The 19,670-nt window shown below is 35.7% G+C and overlaps 2 protein-coding genes across 2 annotated transcripts; one reads left to right on the forward strand and one right to left on the reverse strand.

Annotated features, from left to right (window-relative positions):
• Positions 1 to 3,395: 3,395 nt before the first annotated feature.
• On the reverse strand, positions 3,396 to 9,185 carry LOC116006703 (39S ribosomal protein L47, mitochondrial). Its single transcript, XM_031247185.1, has 4 exons — positions 9,043 to 9,185; positions 8,655 to 8,866; positions 6,671 to 6,828; positions 3,396 to 3,835 (listed from the first exon to the last, which is right to left on the reverse strand). Exons 2-4 carry the CDS (start codon positions 8,821 to 8,823, stop codon positions 3,728 to 3,730), a joined length of 435 nt encoding a protein of 144 aa, XP_031103045.1. The 5' UTR covers positions 8,824 to 8,866; positions 9,043 to 9,185; the 3' UTR covers positions 3,396 to 3,727.
• A 3,294-nt stretch (positions 9,186 to 12,479) lies between these two features.
• Positions 12,480 to 19,462, forward strand: LOC116010626 (protease Do-like 9). Its single transcript, XM_031250108.1, has 9 exons — positions 12,480 to 13,197; positions 13,547 to 13,746; positions 13,822 to 14,002; positions 15,340 to 15,531; positions 17,521 to 17,753; positions 18,132 to 18,233; positions 18,336 to 18,386; positions 18,627 to 18,731; positions 18,846 to 19,462. The coding sequence occupies exons 1-9, from the start codon at positions 12,591 to 12,593 to the stop codon at positions 18,942 to 18,944; spliced, it is 1,770 nt and encodes a 589-aa protein (XP_031105968.1). The 5' UTR covers positions 12,480 to 12,590; the 3' UTR covers positions 18,945 to 19,462.
• Positions 19,463 to 19,670: the final 208 nt, after the last annotated feature.

A 19,670-nucleotide genomic window follows, 5' to 3' on the forward strand; every position in this document is an offset into this window, starting at 1 on the left:
CATTTCATGAATCATTTGTCTCTTGGTTTCATTGTCCTTGCAATTTGGACCACTTAGTTACCACCTACTCTATTCTCATCTTCTTTGTCTGACTATTTATTTTGATGTTCATTTACTCCAAAAATGAGTTTAAACTATTATTGGATGGGATACTGATGCATTATATTGCAACATATTCTTGAATTGATTGTGAGAATTTGGTTCTTTAGTTTAATTTGTTAAACATGGAGTTAAACCAAATAGGTTATGGTAGGAGGTGTATAATTGAACTGAATTTCATGAATACTAATATATAAAATACTTTTAAATGATATAAAATCCATCCTAGCTTTACTTTATTTGTCTAATTTTCTTTGTATAAATATATATATAGGGTCTGTCTCCCATAAGAACTATATATGCCCCAAGCAAGAAGGCCAATAAGGCAATAAGTATGTATATATATATATATATAAGTCATGAAGAATTGGAGACTTAAATACTGGTCTAGACTAATAATATTTGAACTTTGATAGTTTGAAGCAAGAATTGAATATTGAATATATATATTTTTTTACTTAGATATTAAAAAAATATATCAAACTACTAGTTTGACTATAGGGTTGACCCAAGGCAAGAATTCTCGATTTGTGAAAATTCTGTACAAGGATAAAGACAGGAAAAATTTTCTATTCCCTGACGGGGTGGGGTTTCAGGGACGAGGAGTATACACCTTGCCCCCACGCCCACCTGGTTGCCATCTGATACCTATTCTTATTTACACTAAAATCTACATGCAATATCTTGATAACCAATGGCAAGTGGTGCTTACTTAGACAAACTCTGGTTAGTACGTGAATGTGGTTGGTCGATTAAGCAGAGCGATAGACTTGTCAGATAATTACGACCACCTAGTTTTATCATTGTGGTAGGTATAAGTTGGCCAAGTCTAGATACTTTGCTTCGTACAAGTGGTTCTGATTTTTAGTCTTCTCGATCACCTCTAATCCCTCATATCCTCCAAAATGTTGATTTCCTACGCCTAATTCCCTGCATGTGCAATTGCTTGGGTTATTGGGTCAATTAAGGTGCCCTATAACCTCATAAAAGAGGTTGTGGTTTTTTTTTTTTTTAATCAATAAAGATAGTGACAAATAGATTGTGCAATTAAATGAGAAATAATGATTATTTGATTACCTTTATTGTAAGACATGTATTTAAAAGTGTTATTAAAGAGAAAATCACGTGGCATAAGCAATTGTAAAATTACTGTTTTCATCTATTAATATACGGAGTAATTGATATTGATATGTCTTAAGCAAATGGAATTTTGGTTGGGTTTTGTTTGATAGGAAAAGGTTAAAGTGGAAGAAGCAGGCTAGTAACATATATAAATATATGCGGAGTAATTAAAAGCCTTAAGTTGGTAGGACCAGGAATAAGTAAAGGTTAAGCAAAATGATAGTCTTCATCATTAATTGTCTGATTTGTCTCTAATTAATTATAATTTTTTTTAAAAAGTGATAAACTTTGGTAAGTATATGTAGTACCAACAAACAGATATCTTAGACTTTGTTTTAAGTAATGCAAATTGATGTCGTAACTTGAAAGGGGATTTAACAAGTAAAAATTTTGAAGTATCGATATAATATAATTATAAATGTAAAATATATTGAATAATATTCGTGTAAAATTAGTGTTCCTTTTCATTTTCTTTTCTTTTCTTTTCTTTTCTTTTTTCTCTTTTGAATGATTTATATTAATAAATATACCTTCTAAATAGTTTCTTTTTTTTAAACAATTAAAACAGAATATATTTTTTTGGGTGTACGCTGTTTTTTCACCATCGTGCGAACACAGTGGCTAATCTCCTCGTTGGATTGTAAGCATTTTTTAGTGGAACAACTAGCCTGGACTACTCCATGTCCAATGCCAAAGATCAAATCATTGACATTTGGTTAAGGATAGATGAGCCTCTTGACACTCAAGTACACCCCAGATCAAACGAAATATCATTAGAGCAAGAATAATGGTGACTTTTGGGAGTTTTGTCAGGTTTTTTCTAAGGTGTAAGAGAAAGGAGAGATGGGAGAAAGTGGGTGAGAAATGGCTTGTTGATTTATTTTAATGTGTTATAAATAATATAGATGAGATAGAGCCATATTGGAAGCAGTATTGACTCTTTGTGCTTCAACATGTTGAGAAAGTATAGATGAACTTATACTACAATGTAATAGAGTCACTAGTATTAAAAATAATAATAATATGTTGCATACATATTTTAATGCGTAAATAATCAACTAACAAAGCAAAAGCAACTACCATGTCTGCAAAATTCCTTACATAATTATTTATATATTTTACATTAACAAAGCATAAGCAATCTTCTATGCCAGCATAATTCCTTACATAATTATTCTCTATTTTACATCTTTTTTACTTAATATGAGTAATCAATTAACTATAATTGTTCACAAAGAAGACACTTTTAAATCACAACTGTATAGTATATCACATTTAGTTCTCAATTTTATATTTTAACATTATCACATTATTTGGTATACATCTTTGAATACTGACCGTAAAAAAAAAAAAAATAAAAAAAAAAATCGCACTTGTTTGAAGCAGGTCGGATCTAAGATAGTTGCTTCATGCTTGTTAGTTATGATAAAAAATTAAAAATCATAGTATTTCTTAAAAAAATTAATACCAATTTGAAATAAATAAACTATTACTTATAATAAATATTGTAATATTTATATGTGAAATTGTGATACTATTTAAGGTAAAATGATTGTTACTAATTATAAAAATTGTAATACTTATAAGTTATAACTAAAATTGTAATACTTACAGCGTGTAATTCTAATATTTATATGTAAATTGTTACTTATGAAAGATCTTCTATGTGAAATTGTGATATTATTTAGGGTAAAATTAATTGTTATTACTGATAAATATTGTCATATTTACTTATAACTAAAATTGTGATACCTACACCTAGATGGGGCTTACACAAACTTTTGCCAAAAAAAAAATAAAATTACTCATTGTAAAAAAAAAAAAAAACTTTTACATTTTGATATACACTTACACTTACATTATAATAAATTGATTCATATAACTTGTAATGTAATACATGATTCTTAACCAAACAAGGAAATATTATACTTCACAATCCAAATCAAATGCATAAAGTAATTTTACATTCTCAAAATCTCACATTACCTTCATTAAGGTAATCCTATTACTTGAGATAATCCAAAATTCAATGAATCAAACATCCTCTAAAAGTATTACACTACACTTACTTTAAGGGACAATTTATTTATAATTGGTATAACATTTTTCAATGTAACTATTAAATTTTCATATTCACCCACCTATCTCACCGATAAAGATTCATAAGACAAGTCTCACAGGAAAATCGTTCTTCTTTTATTGGGTGGCACCGACCTTGCCACTTTAGTCCAATCCGCAATACGATGAACCGATAAAGCAAACAAATAATTTTCCATGATTCAGACAAGTGATGCATCACATACGAGAGAAATAGCTCAAGTTATTTAGAATCTTCTCCTATTTTTGATACAATAATTAGCAGACAGTGTGTCTAAAGTATGTCCAGAGATCTAACAAAACTTAGCAACACAAATTTTCAGAAACTGAATGTTAAACTGTGAACTTTTATCCATGGTTATAGCCATTGGAGCCAGGGACAGCTATATTTAACAATGGCTGATGCTTTTTATAGGCCATTTATCATTCTTTTCATCTCAGCAGACCTCCTCGGATCTGGCTCATCAATTGCTCTCTCTGTCAGCACATGCTTGATTCGGCACATAGACTTCCTTACCTGCACCAATCATCATACAAATATGAATCTAGACAGACAAATATACTTACCACATTGTTTGTCCAATTGCGGCTTCAAGATTCATATGTAAAGGGACAAGCAGTAACTTAGACACTAAGGTGCTGTTTACCAGACTTCACAACCATTTCTAAAGCCAACCAAATTATGGAATATTATTCTTAATATATTCTTTTTTCTGGAAATGAATAAAAGAAATAACCAATCTGTACATTTAGAGAATGTGAGAATAGCAGAGGTTCCTTAATTTCTAAAATTTTCAGGATGCTAGGAAGAGTTACCACTGTTGCAACTCCAGTACAACTGAAGAATAGACTCTGTGCAAATCACAGCCATCATTAGCTTCTATTTCCAGCAAGCCTTTTGAAACACATCAGTATGTCAGAATTGAAAGAGTCTAGGCCTCTAGGGTTGTGCACATAGCTTCTATTTCCAGCAAGGCAGTGATATGGTTGTGTACATAGGAGAGACATAGCGAGAGAATGAGGTTCTGTTGTGCACACACGAGTGAGAGAGAGAGGTAGAGGGAGCAGTATTTAAAGAGTCTAGGCCTCTAGGGTTGGGATTGGTCACTTTATTCATGAGGATTGAGAGGGTAGAAACACCATAGATCTCTATCATAAAGAAAGAAAAAATTAAAAAAAAGAAAAAAGAAAAAAAAAGGAAGATTGAGGTTCACAAGTCTCATGCACAGAAGAACAGTAATGTTAAGATTGGCCATAGGTATCACATATCACTTGGCAAATGCTGGGGCTCAGTTGATGTCAAGCTGATATGAGTAGCACATAAGTCTCTTCTACAACCCCACTGATGATATTTAAAATTTGTCTTAGCCAGATACAATTCCTTTGGAAACAATATGTACATCCTGCCTGAACATCATGTACGCAGAATACAAACCAACACAAAAAAACGTAATCCAGCAAAAGTATATGCAGAAGCAAAAATGGCAATGGGGCAGGGAATTACATGTCCCCTGCCCTAACCTGCCCCACTTTGACACAAGTGCAGATATGGGAAGAAAGCAAGAAAGGAGCATGCATAGAATAGAGTATTGCTGCATTGCAAGCACAACTGCAGTAGTAGCAGGAATACCCTTCCTTACCCACGTCATATTCTTTTTGACCAACTTTTTTGTTAAAACAAGAATCCTATTCTTCAAGGTTATGAAATAATTTGTCTAGATCATCATCCACACAAACCTCCAGCATATTGTTTCCCCTTCTCCTTTCTGCAAAACTAACTTTGCCTCCATATCTTTGTCATTATAATTTTCCACTCATTGCCATCACTACTAGGAGTCAACCTTAAAAGGCAGCACATTAGCAGCACAGTGGGTCTCATCCACGGGGCTAGCTGACTAAAGTTACCAGCACGACCCCTAGGAACAAAGATTCAGCACCCACTTTTTCACATAACCATCAATCACCTCTTCCTACTTATTGGTTATTATACTGTCCTTGTTTGGTTAATGGCGGATCCGCCAATTTTTGGCGGATCCGCCATTTTTCAGCGTTTTGACTTAGTCAAAACACTGAAACTATTGTTTGGTTATTGGCGGTTTGGAGCAGCGGATTTGCTCCAAACCGCCAAGTTGCAACACGCTGCTATTAGCAGCGTGTTGCAACAGCGTTTTGGGGAAAGACAATTCTTTCCCCAAAACACCCTTAACATAAAAAAAAAAAATAATAATAATAATAATAATAATAATAATAATAATAAACTAATGGGCAGGCTCCAATTCACGGAGCCTGCCTCTGTGAAGAAAACTACGGAGCCTTGAGGCTCCTTTTATAGGAGCCTCAAGGCTCCATTCCCCACTTATCCTACCGATGTGGGATAAGTGGGGGTTTAGGGGAGCCGCTGTGCGCGGCTCCCTTTTTTCTTTTTATTTTTTTATTTTTTATTTAAAAAATTATTATTATTAATAAATTATTAAATATATGTATACCCTTTTGGTCATTTTACATGTTAACCGCTAATCTAAACAGCTAATTTTACCAAACATCTTTTTACAAACCGCTAATACATTCCGCTGGTCAAACCTGCTAATACAATCCGCTATTTGATAACCGCTAACACAACCCGCTACCGCTAATCGCTAACCGCTGATACCCAAACAAGCCCAACTATGACCTGGGGTCATATGATTTGTTTCACTCACCAAACCCAAATCAGGAAAAGACTAAAAGACTGGTGGAAGACAAAAAACAAAGAAAAAAATCAGGTGGAGTAAGGTATAGGAATGAAAATTGTAAACCAACCCATGAGTATTCACACAAACCTGACCAATGTGGATTGATTTTTTATTTTATTTTTTTTGTTTTTTTTTTCAGGGGAGGGGGGATTGTGTTAAATTTGTACCTGCTGCAGGTTTGGGTTAATAAAACCACCCTACACATTATATATAAATTATGTTGGTTAATACTACTTAATAGCCCTAATTACTGGATTATTGGCTTCCTGCTTGCAATATATTTCACACAGAGAAATATAGAGCAAATAAACATCTTGCACTTTTGTGGTTACATATTTATTGGAACTTTGATAATATTTACTTGCCGTTAAAATAGAATATTTGCATTATGTTTATTATGGAATTGCAGTTTTAATTTGTGCATTTGTTATATTTTATTAATTTTTTGAATTTGTTTATTAAAATATAAATTGATAGGTATCTGGATGGGTACCCACACCCAGTAGAGTGGATGCAGGTTTTAAAAATATCTGCCCAGGTGCCCACCATGGTATGGGGAGGGGGTGGGATTTGAAATTATAAAGGTGGCTTGCGTGGTGGAAATCTATATAAATGTTTACCTTAGAAATACGTTCTGGATTTGGGAATCTCAAGTTCTGAGCATAAAGCATCTGCCGTTGAGTCATCAACATATTCTTCTCCTTGAGAAGTACATACCATAGCTTGTTAAGATCATCCCAAGACTTGAGACGCAGCTCAGATGCCTTCCAGCTCCGACCTGAAACATACCTCTTTTTAGTTTTAAACTATTCAAGGTGTACAAACAAATCAATTTATCCACTAAAGTGTCAAGGTCACTATATGATCAAGCACCAAACAGATACTTATTAATTACACCCACTCAACATATTAAAGCCCAATATAACATTTCACTGTAATTATAAGGTCAAATCAAGCCAGAGAAGAAAATTAAGCTGGGGGAGACATCCTTCTTAACATTATATGGTCAGCTAGTGTGCAATTTACCAAAAGCCCTCATTAATTAATTCTTAAACATCTTTTATAATGTCAAAAAAAATAAAACCAAGCCCGGGAGCCTTATCCTTCTCAATACTAAACGTCATCTTCACTTCTACCTCGGTACCTCCTCAAAAAGGAGGCTTTAAGCAAAAAGTAGCTTCTTGAATTTTGAGAGTCAAGGGACACCAATCAAGAACATCAACATTCAAATTATCACAAATTTCTACAGTAAAACAAAGTTATATTTCCTCAATGAATTGATCCACAGGTTACAACACTTAATCCAATTCTGACTCTTCTTACCATAAGGCACTCTCATCATTCAAAGTGATCTCATCAAACTCATTTTAATTGTAGGCCCTTTGTAGAGGCAGCTCATCAGCAATGGGATTAGTACCATAAAGTAATAAAAATTTCATGCAAACCAGAAAACAACAGTTTTTTAGGGGCATTTACACATTCAGAACTAGCCCGTTCCACACCTGCAACACTACTCTTTCTACTCTGATGATAGGCAATGTCAATTTCATATGAGCCAGAAATCAGCATTTTTCCTTGGAATTTACACAAACAGAACTAGCTCATTCCATACCTTCAACCTCCCCTCCCTCCCTCCCTCCCCTCCCCCCCACCCCCCAACAGGGGGATGGCACCATCAATTCCATCCAAACCATAAAACAACATATTTGCCTGGCATTTACAACTATAAAACTAGCTCATTCTACACCTTCAACCTCTCTCTCTCTCTCTCTCTGGATTTGCACCGTCTAAGTGTCAATTTCATCCAAACCAGAAAGCAACACATTTTCTGCATGTAGCATAGAAGTTTTCTGCATACTTGATCCCAAAGGGTCGTGCATAAAAGAATAGACAGAAAATAAATGGTGTTGTTTCAGTGTTTCACTATCACATATTACAAACCACAGAGTAACATTTAATGCTAGTAACATCACATGCACCAATAGTACTGTATTTAGGTTGATATATTCCGAAAAACTTGAATAAAACAGTTGTATCTGATATATATATATAATCATCCAAAAAAAAACAACAAAACAATAATAAAAAATAATAATAAAAAAAAACAAAAAAAACAAACAAACAATAAAAACAAGATAATCAAATCCCAGTTATATGCAAAATACTAAAAGTTCACAGCAAACTAAAATCAAACATATTTGTAATTTGCACATCTTCATATCAGACAATCATGCCATACTTCAGGAAGAAATGAATTGCACCAAAGTGCAGATTATAAAACATTGTTTAGGGTTCCAGAATTGAAGAACTGTCATAATTATATCTGAGTCTTTTATATCATTAGCAGTTTATAAATTCATAGTTTATGCACTAATATTGCATGAAATGCCAGAATGACATCCACTGCATCATTTGTAAAAATTGGTAGTCACATATTTTCATCTCTTTTCCAAACCTACGTGGACCCTTTTTTTTAGTAAGCCTTGCAAGCTAAAAGAAAGCATGAAATTTAGTTTCTAGCTATACACAGAAAGCAAACAAGAAGAGACAAAAGAACAATGAAACCGGTATCAAGACCAGAAAGAAAGAGATTTCCAACTTTACCATATACAACAGGCTTTTCATCATCTACACTTCTATCAGCCTCAAAGAACTGCTCGAGAGGGTTCTGAAATGCTTCCCTCACTGCAGTACCAGAAGCAGCTGCTGCCCCTGAAGACTCGGATTTCGCCGCAGCCAAGAGAGCCCTCCCGAAAAGTCTAGCGGCAAGCATAGTCGAGAATAGATAGCAAGGCACCGGAGAAAGAAAAACTCAGCTGAAAGAAGAAAAATGCATATAAATATAATAAATAATTATTTGAAGCATTTCGTCGAACGTCTGGAGTGCAAAGTTATAACCATCGTATCTGCGGAAACAATCAAATTCTCTATCTAACAGCGTAGAGTGAAATGCATTGCTATCACGAAGATTTTAATCGTGAAAAACACATACCTGCAGTATGGAGAGTCGCCGGAGATGTAGTTTGAGTTGCGCCCAGTGGGATTTTGGCTAAGGATTTGTGGAAACCTTTTTAGAGCGAGCTTATGATGTCCCTTTTGGTTTATTTACAATTGCGAATACCTCCCTGAAATATCAAAAATTATAATTACTTCCTCAGTTTTTTATGTGTTTCAATTTTCAAGCACTATATTTTAACTTGATTATTTTTTGAAAAAAAAAAAAAAAAAAAGAACTTCCATTAATTTAAAGCGTCTGAAGTAATAACATCAAGCAAAGTTGGGAAAGGAGCAAAGCTCTACTCATCACAACTTGTCCTATAAATGACATCCCTGGTAAATGGAATACCATATTTGCAGGTCGTTTAGCAAATACAAAATTAATGTCTACAAAACACCTAGCTATTTCCTTATTATCCCTTAAAATGAAATCAAGAGTATAAATAATAAATATATGGCCAATGACCTTGTGGTCTAATGACATCCGATTGCACTCCCATGTGGGAAGGGGGTGAGTTTGAGCCTCAGTGGATGCGTTGCTGTTTCTTTGTGCACCGAGCGTTAGAAATTACTCTCTGCCATTGAAATTGTTTCGTTGTAACCAGGGTGTCCTCGTAGTAAAACACCATTTTCATACTATCAACATCCACATTTAATTTAAGCCATCTGGAAGGGATATTTTTTAACTTTTCTTTAAGCCATCTTGAAGGGATACTTTTTAACTTTTATTGTCGAGGAGATGGCTTGGAACTTGTAGGATACTGCCAATTATTTGCTTCTCTCCAGCCATCAAGAAAAGATCTCGCTTCATCAACAATCTGAGCATGGCCCATAATGTTGTTGTTCCACACCTTTTGGTTGCGTGCCTCCAAACATTTTCAGCAAACCGTGACAATTAACAAATAGCCTTGCTCATCCATAGAATCAAAGATATATTTCACCCAGTGAATAAAGTAATCACAACTGGGAGTTTGTATCCCACCCACCATGTCCCAGCACAATCTATCCATTATGCATTGGGCAAATAGATGTGCAAAAGTCTCATTTGTCTGATGACATAAATGACACAATTGAGGCAGCCAACCTACTTCTCTACTAATGTTGTAGCCATAGGTAATGAGTTAGTGCACACTTGCCAGAAAAATGTTTTAATTTTTAGAGGCATTCCAAATTTCAACATCCCTGACCAATTGAAATCATCAATTAAATATAAATCTCCAATTAACCTTCTGTATCAACTCTTAATAGTGTAGTCCTCGCTCTCATTTGCAGCCCATATAATTTTATCACAATGTTGTCCCTCCGTAATAGCTACTCTTAGAACCGTTTATCTATCCCTTGCAGTCAAACAATCTAGTAGAATCCATCCCAATTATTATCATCCAAAGTCATAAGAGACTCCACTATTAGCCTGTTGCTGTTGAAAGATTATGAGGCATCTCTGAAGAAATATAAGGATTTTTTAGGATGGGAAGTCAAGGATCCTGCCAAGTTTTGATAAACCTGACATTTACAACTCTCAATTTGTAGTTATTATAAACGACCTACTTGGATTCATTGATACTTCTCTAAGCAAACTAGGGATTATAACCTATTCCATCCTCCAAAAAGGAAGTTATGGGATAATACATTGCTTTGAACATTTTTAAAACTAAGGAATCCGTAGATTAAATAAAATGTTAAGCTTGCTTACCTAGCATTGCAAGATTAAACTCTCTTAATCTCCTAAAATCAAGTCCCCGAGCTCTTTGGAGCACTCTAATATTTTCATGCTTTTCATCTTATTCCCTTACCCCTATTACTATCACAGTCCCACCAAAAGGAGTTCATAATAATCTCAATTTCTTTGCAAAGTTGAACAGGAAGGATAAAAAACACTCATGACATGTCCATATATACACTTGAATTCTTGAATATCATACGAGCATCCGGGCTTCAAAATCATTCAATAACATTGGGTCACCTGTATACGGGAGGTGGTGGGTTCGAGCCTCAGTGGAGGCAATATTGACTCTTGTGCTTTAATAGGTTGAGAAAGTAGTTATGAACAGATACTGCATTGTAATAGAGCTAGTAGTATTTGAAAAAAAAACATTGGGTCACCTGTAATGTTATTGAGAAACATTGATCGTAGTCTTAGATTATGCAATGGAACTAGGTTGGTTGTAAACAAATTAGCTAACCATGTGGTTGAAGGAATCATATTGGCAAGTCATCCCCAATCAGACCCAAGATTACATTTCAAGTTTAACAGAAGACAATTTCCACTCATGTTGTCATATGCAACGATTATCAACAAGAGTCAAGGGCAAACACTTTCCAATGTTGGAATGATACTAAAGAATAAATCAACCAGACGGATTCAAAATTTAGTTTGTGATGAATGAAAAATAAATTGTAATTCTACTACTATTGTAATTTACAAAGAGGTTTTTAATAATTTGTAATTTGTGTAATTAATAATATTATCTTCTCTTATTTTGTTTTTCACCAATAATTCAATTTACTTTATATATTATCGGTCCGTGCATCGCACATGTCAATAGCTAGTTGCATTAAAGAACCTTCCCACAGATACCATATACAAGGGGGGAAAACATTCTCCCTATTTATAAGGGCAACGCTCTTCCCATTTTTTTGGTGTTAGGACTCCGCCACATGATACGATACTAAGTCAAGACACTAACTTCACTACAAATATTAGCTCATGAGTGGAGATTTGGTCCCAACTTAAATACCACTTAATAATATCTTGTGAAGTCGATGTAAGATTGTATCACCATATTTTATGTAATTTGCAATTTTGTTTGCTTCCCCCCCCCCCCCCCCCCTAGAGAACAACAACAATAATAATTTGTTTGATTGCTCTTGGTCAAATTTGTTGCATATTATCATCTCAATGTTCTCTTGTGTGGTTTGTGAGATATTATACATGAGTGAAATTTATTCAATGTATTCCAATAGATAGTGATTGAGAGTTTTCCAAAAAATTACTCCATATTATATGGACCCGAGTTTTAAATGTTCACAATCTACATACTCAATGTTCACAACCAACTTTTTAAAAATTCACAATTTGTATACTACGAACACACAATGTTAACATACACAATTTATGTGATTTGACTCAAAAACACAATTTATATTCTAAAAGTTCACAATTTTAATACTAAAAATACACGTTTAGGATCAGAATACACCTTGCAAGGTGGATCCTAATCCATGGTATAACAACTCGACTTTTTTCCATAATAAAAAAAAGTTGAATTGAAAGATTTTTTTTTTTTTTTTTTTTTTTTTGTGGGTATGATGTCTACTAGTATAATAAATATTCTATACTTGATTAGTTGATTACAAGGAAATAAATGTAAATTGAATAAGTGAACAAGAAGTCAAGCATGGGAAGCTTTATTACCTCATAGCATCAAAGCTTTGCCCGCCTTTCCAATAGAAATATAAACAACTATTGAGAGCAGTTGCTACGTTTCTTCTAACCCCTAAAACCCATCTGAATTCCTCTCCGTTGCAAAACAGTCATCGTTAATGGCGGGCGAAAACAAGCGAAAGCGAGGCCGGAAGTCAAAATGCCGATCCCCGGAAGCCGTGGAAACCCCTAGCTCCGCTACCGCCGCCGCAGCCTCAGCGTCGCCCGCCATCGACGACGTCGTCTTCTCCGTCAGCAACGTGGAGCTAATCAATCCTCCCGCGAACTCGTCCTCCCCTTCCCACCACCGCCGCCGCGGCCGCCCCCGTAAAGTCTCCAAACACGCCGAAAAGCAATCCAAGCTTGAGAAATCCGAAACCCTAAAAGTCTCGTCCCCGCCCAGACGGGTGGCTGACAAGCCTAATGGATCGGCTTCTCTGGTTGCAAGTGAGGCTGCGATTTCGAATTCCGCGGTCGCTCGGGTTGTACCGGCAATGGACGCCGTCGTCAAGGTGTTTTGCACCCATACCGAACCCAATTTCTCGTTGCCATGGCAGCGGAAACGCCAGTTTAGTTCCAGTAGTAGTGGGTTTGTGATTAAAGGGAGGAGGGTTTTGACCAATGCTCACTCCGTGGAGCATTACACACAGGTTAAGTTGAAAAAGAGAGGCTCGGATACCAAATATCTTGCTACGGTGCTCGCCATTGGAACTGAGTGCGATATTGGTGAGCAGTTTAATCAATTTTCATTTCTGCCTAAGTCACTCAGAAAACTTGGCCTTGTAATTGATCAAATTCTGGTATTGACATTGTTGTTGGCCACTTCAATTTTAATTTAATTTGCATCAGAATAGCTGAACCAATGCTTATTAGTGTTGTTTGAGTGTGAAAAGTATGCATGAAAGTTTAAAGGATGTATTTTTAATTTTTTATCAGTGTGCTCAATCTTGGTTAACCATTGTGCAAAAATCCCAATCTTTATGTAAGAGTTGGGTCATTACCCCAATAATGACTCATTAGATAAAGATACACTCCCTTTTCACCATCATTAACTTTGGTTTATCTGATGTGGCAGCTTTGCTTACAGTTGAGGATGATGAGTTTTGGGAAGGGGTATCTCCTGTGGAATTTGGTAATTTACCTGCACTTCAAGATGCTGTGACTGTTGTAGGCTATCCAATTGGTGGAGACACAATTTCTGTGACGAGTGGGGTTGTTTCACGTATAGAGATATTGTCGTATGTTCATGGATCAACTGAACTTCTGGGACTGCAGGTACTTCCTGAGTAGGATTTTATTGATTGTACTGTGAATCTAGCTCTGAATTGCTAATGAAGATCATTTTTGCAGATCGATGCTGCTATAAATTCTGGAAACTCTGGAGGCCCTGCTTTTAATGACAAGGGAAATTGTGTAGGCATTGCATTTCAGTCCCTCAAACATGAAGATGCTGAAAACATTGGTTATGTTATACCAACACCAGTCATCATGCACTTCATTCAGGACTATGAAAAAAATGGAGCGTATACTGGTGAGTTTGGCAGCATTTCATGATGATCTAATTTTTTAACAACGCCATGAAGAAATATGGTCATATGTTGCATGTGGGATTCTTCATCCCCTGATGTAGTGGTCTAAATCGGTTTTGGAATTTAATCTCTAAGGGATGGGTGATCAAGAGTCTAGCTTTTTCATCATCTTCTACTCTTAAGAGATTTGCAATTGTGATTTTTCCTGCAAGTAATATGAACATCACCATTTTCTTTTTATTTTATTTTAGTATTTGATAAGTAATAAGCAAACACTATAGAAAAATACTCTGAGGGCTCTTATTAGAAAAAAGAAAAGAATTCTAATTACCACAGAAGCATGGCTGTCTTTTCGTAAAAAAAAAAAAAAACCAATATCTAGGTTGTCACCCCTATGCACTGAAGCTAATTGATTGAAAATGATCATCAGAGACAGACCCAACCTACCACATACCCTCTTTTATTTTATTTTATTTTATTTTTTATTTTTAGACCTCAAGATTAATGTATGATTTTGCACCTGTATACCTGCCATTTTCCTTCTGTACATGTGAGTCATGGTAATTGTTTCGTTAAGATTGAATTGTTGCAAGGCCATTTTTCCTCACATAGTATGTCTACAAATTACTTCATGAAAGGCTTTATATCTTTTGACATGATGAATGACTATATTTAATTAGCTGATTGTGGAAGATAAGAAGAGGAAGTAATAGTGGACCTTGCAAGGCCATTTCTCCTTCTCAGAAAAAAAATAAAAATGAATTCTTTCCAGATTTCTTGGTTCATCAAACATCAAATCCAATGTCTTTAGGTGGATTAGCTTTGCACTGCAGAAAATTGAGAAGTATCTATAAGTGATTAGAACACTGATATGTGAGATGATGACAAATTGTTGTCAAGCTCTGGAGTAAGTAGTATTATCAATTTTAGGAAACATAACATTCCTGTCATTGTGTTTAGTCAGTTCTTGTAACGTTGGAGTCCAACTTAATCCCCTTGTTTCTCTGGGCTCTACAAGATAGAAAGAACCTGTAAAAGCAAGAATACACCATGAAATAAATGCCATATACAGATTTTGAAATGACCTTGTCCAGAAATGAAAAAAGGAGGGGGAAAAATTACTCCATAAGAATCTATGCCGAATATCTTCTTTTTGTTATTTTTGCTCTGCAGCTTGAGACTGCACCTGCCTTTGATGTCATCAATGGGCATTAAGCAGCCATGGTTGCCATGATTCACTTTAAATGTTTTCCTTTTACTTTTCCTCTTGGCTTAGTCTCTGGAACATAATTTGTATTTTGTTTCTGACAAAATTGTCATCATTATCTCTCTACGTCAGGATTTCCTATTCTCGGGGTTGAGTGGCAAAAAATGGAAAATCCAGATTTGCGATTGTCAGTGGGAATGAAATCTGACCAGAAAGGTGTTCGAATAAGAAGAATTGACCCAACTTCTCCCGAGTCTAAGGTTTTAAAGCCATCTGATATTATTCTAAGCTTTGATGGGGTTAATATTGCGAATGATGGAACAGGTAAAAGTGCTGTTTTGTGTCTGAAGAGGACAAAACATCTTTTATGTACCACATGCAAATACTTAGCATTTTAACATGTGATTATGTGCTCTATGTTGGTTTGCACCTTCTCTTCAATATTTAATTAAAAAAATTGATAAAAATTGTTAGAATTGCCTGTCAAATTATCACGTATTCCTATGTTTTTGTTATTCTAGCTACTGTGCTGATGACTTGTCTCTTCTAATACATATTTTTTGGAGTAATAATTATCTTGTAAATGCTTTTTAAAATAGAACATCAATTTTCTTTGGTTAAGTTATGTAAAGCATAATTCACAATTTGATTCTGAACCAGCTTGATGTCTTTATACTTGTAAGTTGGGCTCTGAATTATGTAGAAGACTGCTGAAAATTTACAGGGGTGTAAGTTTTTTGCTGACTCATCTTCTGAAATGTTGATTTTTGAAGTGTTGCAAAAATTGACCTAGGCAGATGCATATTCTAATGTAGGTGGCTGTCTGACTAGTTGGCCGAGTTGACCGACTAGTTGGACAAGTCGGCCGACTATTCGGCCATTTTTTCCTGTGTGTCTCCGTTGCTTTTGCTGGAGTTCGCACCCTTGCAGTAGGCAGTAGCCCATCGCTGAAAGAGTTTGGGCATGGGTTTGACTTTTAAGCTTTGGACTAGACTTTTAAGTTTTGGGCTAGGGTTAGGCTTTAATGCTTTATTGTTTTATCAAATATAATAAAAGCCCGACTAGGCGCCCATCCACCTCCCGATGAGTGCAAAGCACCTTTACAACCTTGCGTGAAGTTTCTGCATACTTCCCTTCTAAGAGAAGGTGTTGTTTATGGTTTTACAAAAATGTATAAAACAGGTAAGATTCAATCAAGGGAAATCACACAATCAAGGTTATCACGGCAACGCCTAGGCATCCGGTCAGTGGAGACTGGACGCCTAGTGAGCTCGCCCCCCCCTAAAATGGGGGAGGCGAGCTTGGGCGTTGCTTGGGATGCATAACCCAGCATTGACCCGGGTTTGAATCGGAATTAAAAAGAAAAAGAAAAAGAATACATGATTAAAACCCTTCCAACGCCTCTTCTCTTCGCAAATCGCATCGCATCTACGCAGCCTTCATTTCCTTTTTATCGAAGCCCACTGCTGTTGTCTAGGACTTCCAGCTCAGCCGTCGCACCCTTGCTGTCTAAGACTCGGCCGTCGCCATTCTTTCTTCTTTTTCTCTCTTTCTTCTTTCTTTTTCTTCTTGGCTTCTTCTAGGCCGAGTGGCCTTTTGCTCGGTTGGGCTTTGTTTTGCCCTTCTTGGCTTCTTAGTTAAGCTTCTATAGTTCTATATATATATATATATATTGTATTTTTTAAACTTGTCGCGCCTAGGCGACAAGGCGGTCGGGGGGCGCCGCGACTTAACATGGCGCTATGATAAGCTTGCACACAATCAATTAATATGTAATTCTTGATTTCAGCACCCACAATTTATTTAATCTGGATCACTTGAAAATTTCCCTTATCTGATTTTCTTTCCCTGCCTTGGTCTTCTGTTGGGAGTAGCTATCCAGCGACCAAACCCCATGTTCCCTGGTCTATATCACTAATGGAGCTGAATGAAGTCTCTATCATGCAATTTTAATAATAAATCCATGTTATCTTATTAAATGCTGAAATTTAAAAATTAGTTACTCATGAGGTGTAAATTGTTGGGTTCGCAAAATGACAGTGCTAAACTTGTTCCAATTTTACATTGATATGCAAGTTCAGGTACAGTTTTTTCTTCATAGTCTTGATGGGAAGATGGGGGAATTCATTGAAGGGGAAGTGGAATCTGAACCTCCTTAAATTGGGTGAATCATAGTATCTAAACACCAGAATTTTCATGTTGTGTATAAGTTTTGAAATATTTTGTGTTACTGCAGATACTTGTTGGACATTGATCTCGAGTACTTAGATTTGTTTAGGGATTGCATATAAACTTCCTTTCTCTTATTTTCAGTTCCATTCCGGCATGGGGAGCGGATAGGTTTTAGTTATCTTGTATCCCAGAAGTACACAGGAGACAGTTCAGCAATTAAAGTTCTTCGCAATTGTGAGACCCACACATTTAATATCAAACTTGCAAGTCACAAGAGGTTGATTCCAGCTCACAACAAGGGCAGGCCTCCCTCTTATTATATTATAGCTGGATTTGTTTTTACAACTGTGTCAGTTCCGTATCTTCGTTCAGAGGTGCGCATATCACTTATGCTTATCCAAGTATCAATATTCCACTATAGTGACATATTTTGATTCCTATGAGATCACATGAATTTCATATATAGCAGGTGCTACAAAGAACTATATGTCTTTGAAATGTTTGTTCCTTACCACTTAACTGTTTTTACAGTCTGTACATGAGGGCATTCCCTGCTTCTTGTTGGTTTACTTTCTGAAGTTGCATGGATGATAAATAGTTATAAGCTTTAAATGCATTAAGCTGTCACTTTGTATTTCAATATCAACCATGTGCCAAAAGGTTTTTCTTGTATACATATATAGATGCATGTATGCGTACATGTGCACCTCTATGGGTGTATTATTGCTAACTCTTACTGTGTGCATCACCAGTATGGAAAGGATTATGAGTATGAAGCTCCTGTCAAACTTTTGGACAAGCTTTTGCATGAATTGCCACAATCACCAGATGAACAGATAGTTGTAGTTTCTCAGGTTTTCTCTATGCCCTCTTTTCTCCTATTATTAGCCGCCTTGATGTTGTCCGGATAGTTTTATGACATCTATCTGACTTTTTTATACATGGAATCATGGAAGGTGCTTGTGGCTGACATCAATATAGGATATGAGGACATTGTCAACACTCAGGTTTTTTTTTTGAATACTATTAACTCTATTATAATACAGTATCTGTTCATAACTACTTTCTCAACCTATTGAAGCACAAGAGTCAGTATTGCCTCCACTGAGGCTTGAACCCACCACCTCCCTTATAAAGGGAACGGTTTGATGCCACTGACTTATGACTTTTTGTATGTAAATTGTAGGTAACATTTCCTACTCAGCTGTACGTTCTGCTTTGTGTCTGATAATTTCTGTTGTAACCAGGTACTTGCTTTCAATGGTCTTCCTGTGAAGAATTTGAAGGGCTTAGCCAACATGGTTGAGAATTGTAATGATGAATTTTTGAAGTTCGATTTGGAATACCAACAGGTACACCATTCCTGGCCAATCCCTGTTCCCAAGTGGCCCTACCCCTTGAGCACTCCATCTCTGGTTTGTAATTTCTGTGGAAAAACCCTCGCTAATATTTTGTAATATGTGCAGGTAGTGGTCCTCCAGACAAATACAGCAAAGGCCGCGACATTGGGCATCCTTACTACACATTGTATACCCTCCGCAATGTCTGATGATCTTAAGGCATAAGATTATATTATTATGGAATGCATCATGATTCTTCCTTCCATTTGGCTCTGCGGTATTTATTTATAGTTCTGTTTGCTATGTTTCCGTCAAAGACCGTTTTGGAGCATCAGAATTTTAGAAAATTATAGCTAGCAATTTTTACTTGCTAGTAGTTTTTTCCTTAATGGTAATTAGCATTTTCGGAAGTGATTGTCTTAAAATTTGAAAGTTCATAGGGTCTTAGATCACTGAAGACATTTCGAAGGCAGGGAAGCGATCTGTTTCCCTTTCTATTGATTTTTGAGAGCACAACTAGAGAGAAGAAGAAAAGGGGGTTTTTTTTTTCTGCAAACAAAGGATTTTTTTGGGGAGGGAGGGGTGTACAAGAAAAGGTTGCTCTTGAACTGGTTAGCAATGTTCTTTTCTAGATTATTCTTAGTCATTCATGTGTACATTGATGATACTTATTTACAAGAATTAGTAGAAGTTAATCAATATGCACATGCCATATATTAAGAATTGCTTCTGATGGCTGTCCATTCCAAGGTATCATTGGCATTGGGTTTGATATATGTGACAAAGATAAGTAAGTTATGCTTTCACTTACATTGTTTGATTTGGGGATTTGAAAGATAAAAATCCGGTGTTGATGTTACATTTGCAAGGGTTGGACTGCTGTTGGAACTTTGAAATATATATATATATATATATATATATATATATATATATATATATATATATATATAT

This window comes from Ipomoea triloba, chromosome 2, assembly GCF_003576645.1.
Source record: "Ipomoea triloba cultivar NCNSP0323 chromosome 2, ASM357664v1".
NCBI lineage: Eukaryota > Viridiplantae > Streptophyta > Magnoliopsida > Solanales > Convolvulaceae > Ipomoea > Ipomoea triloba.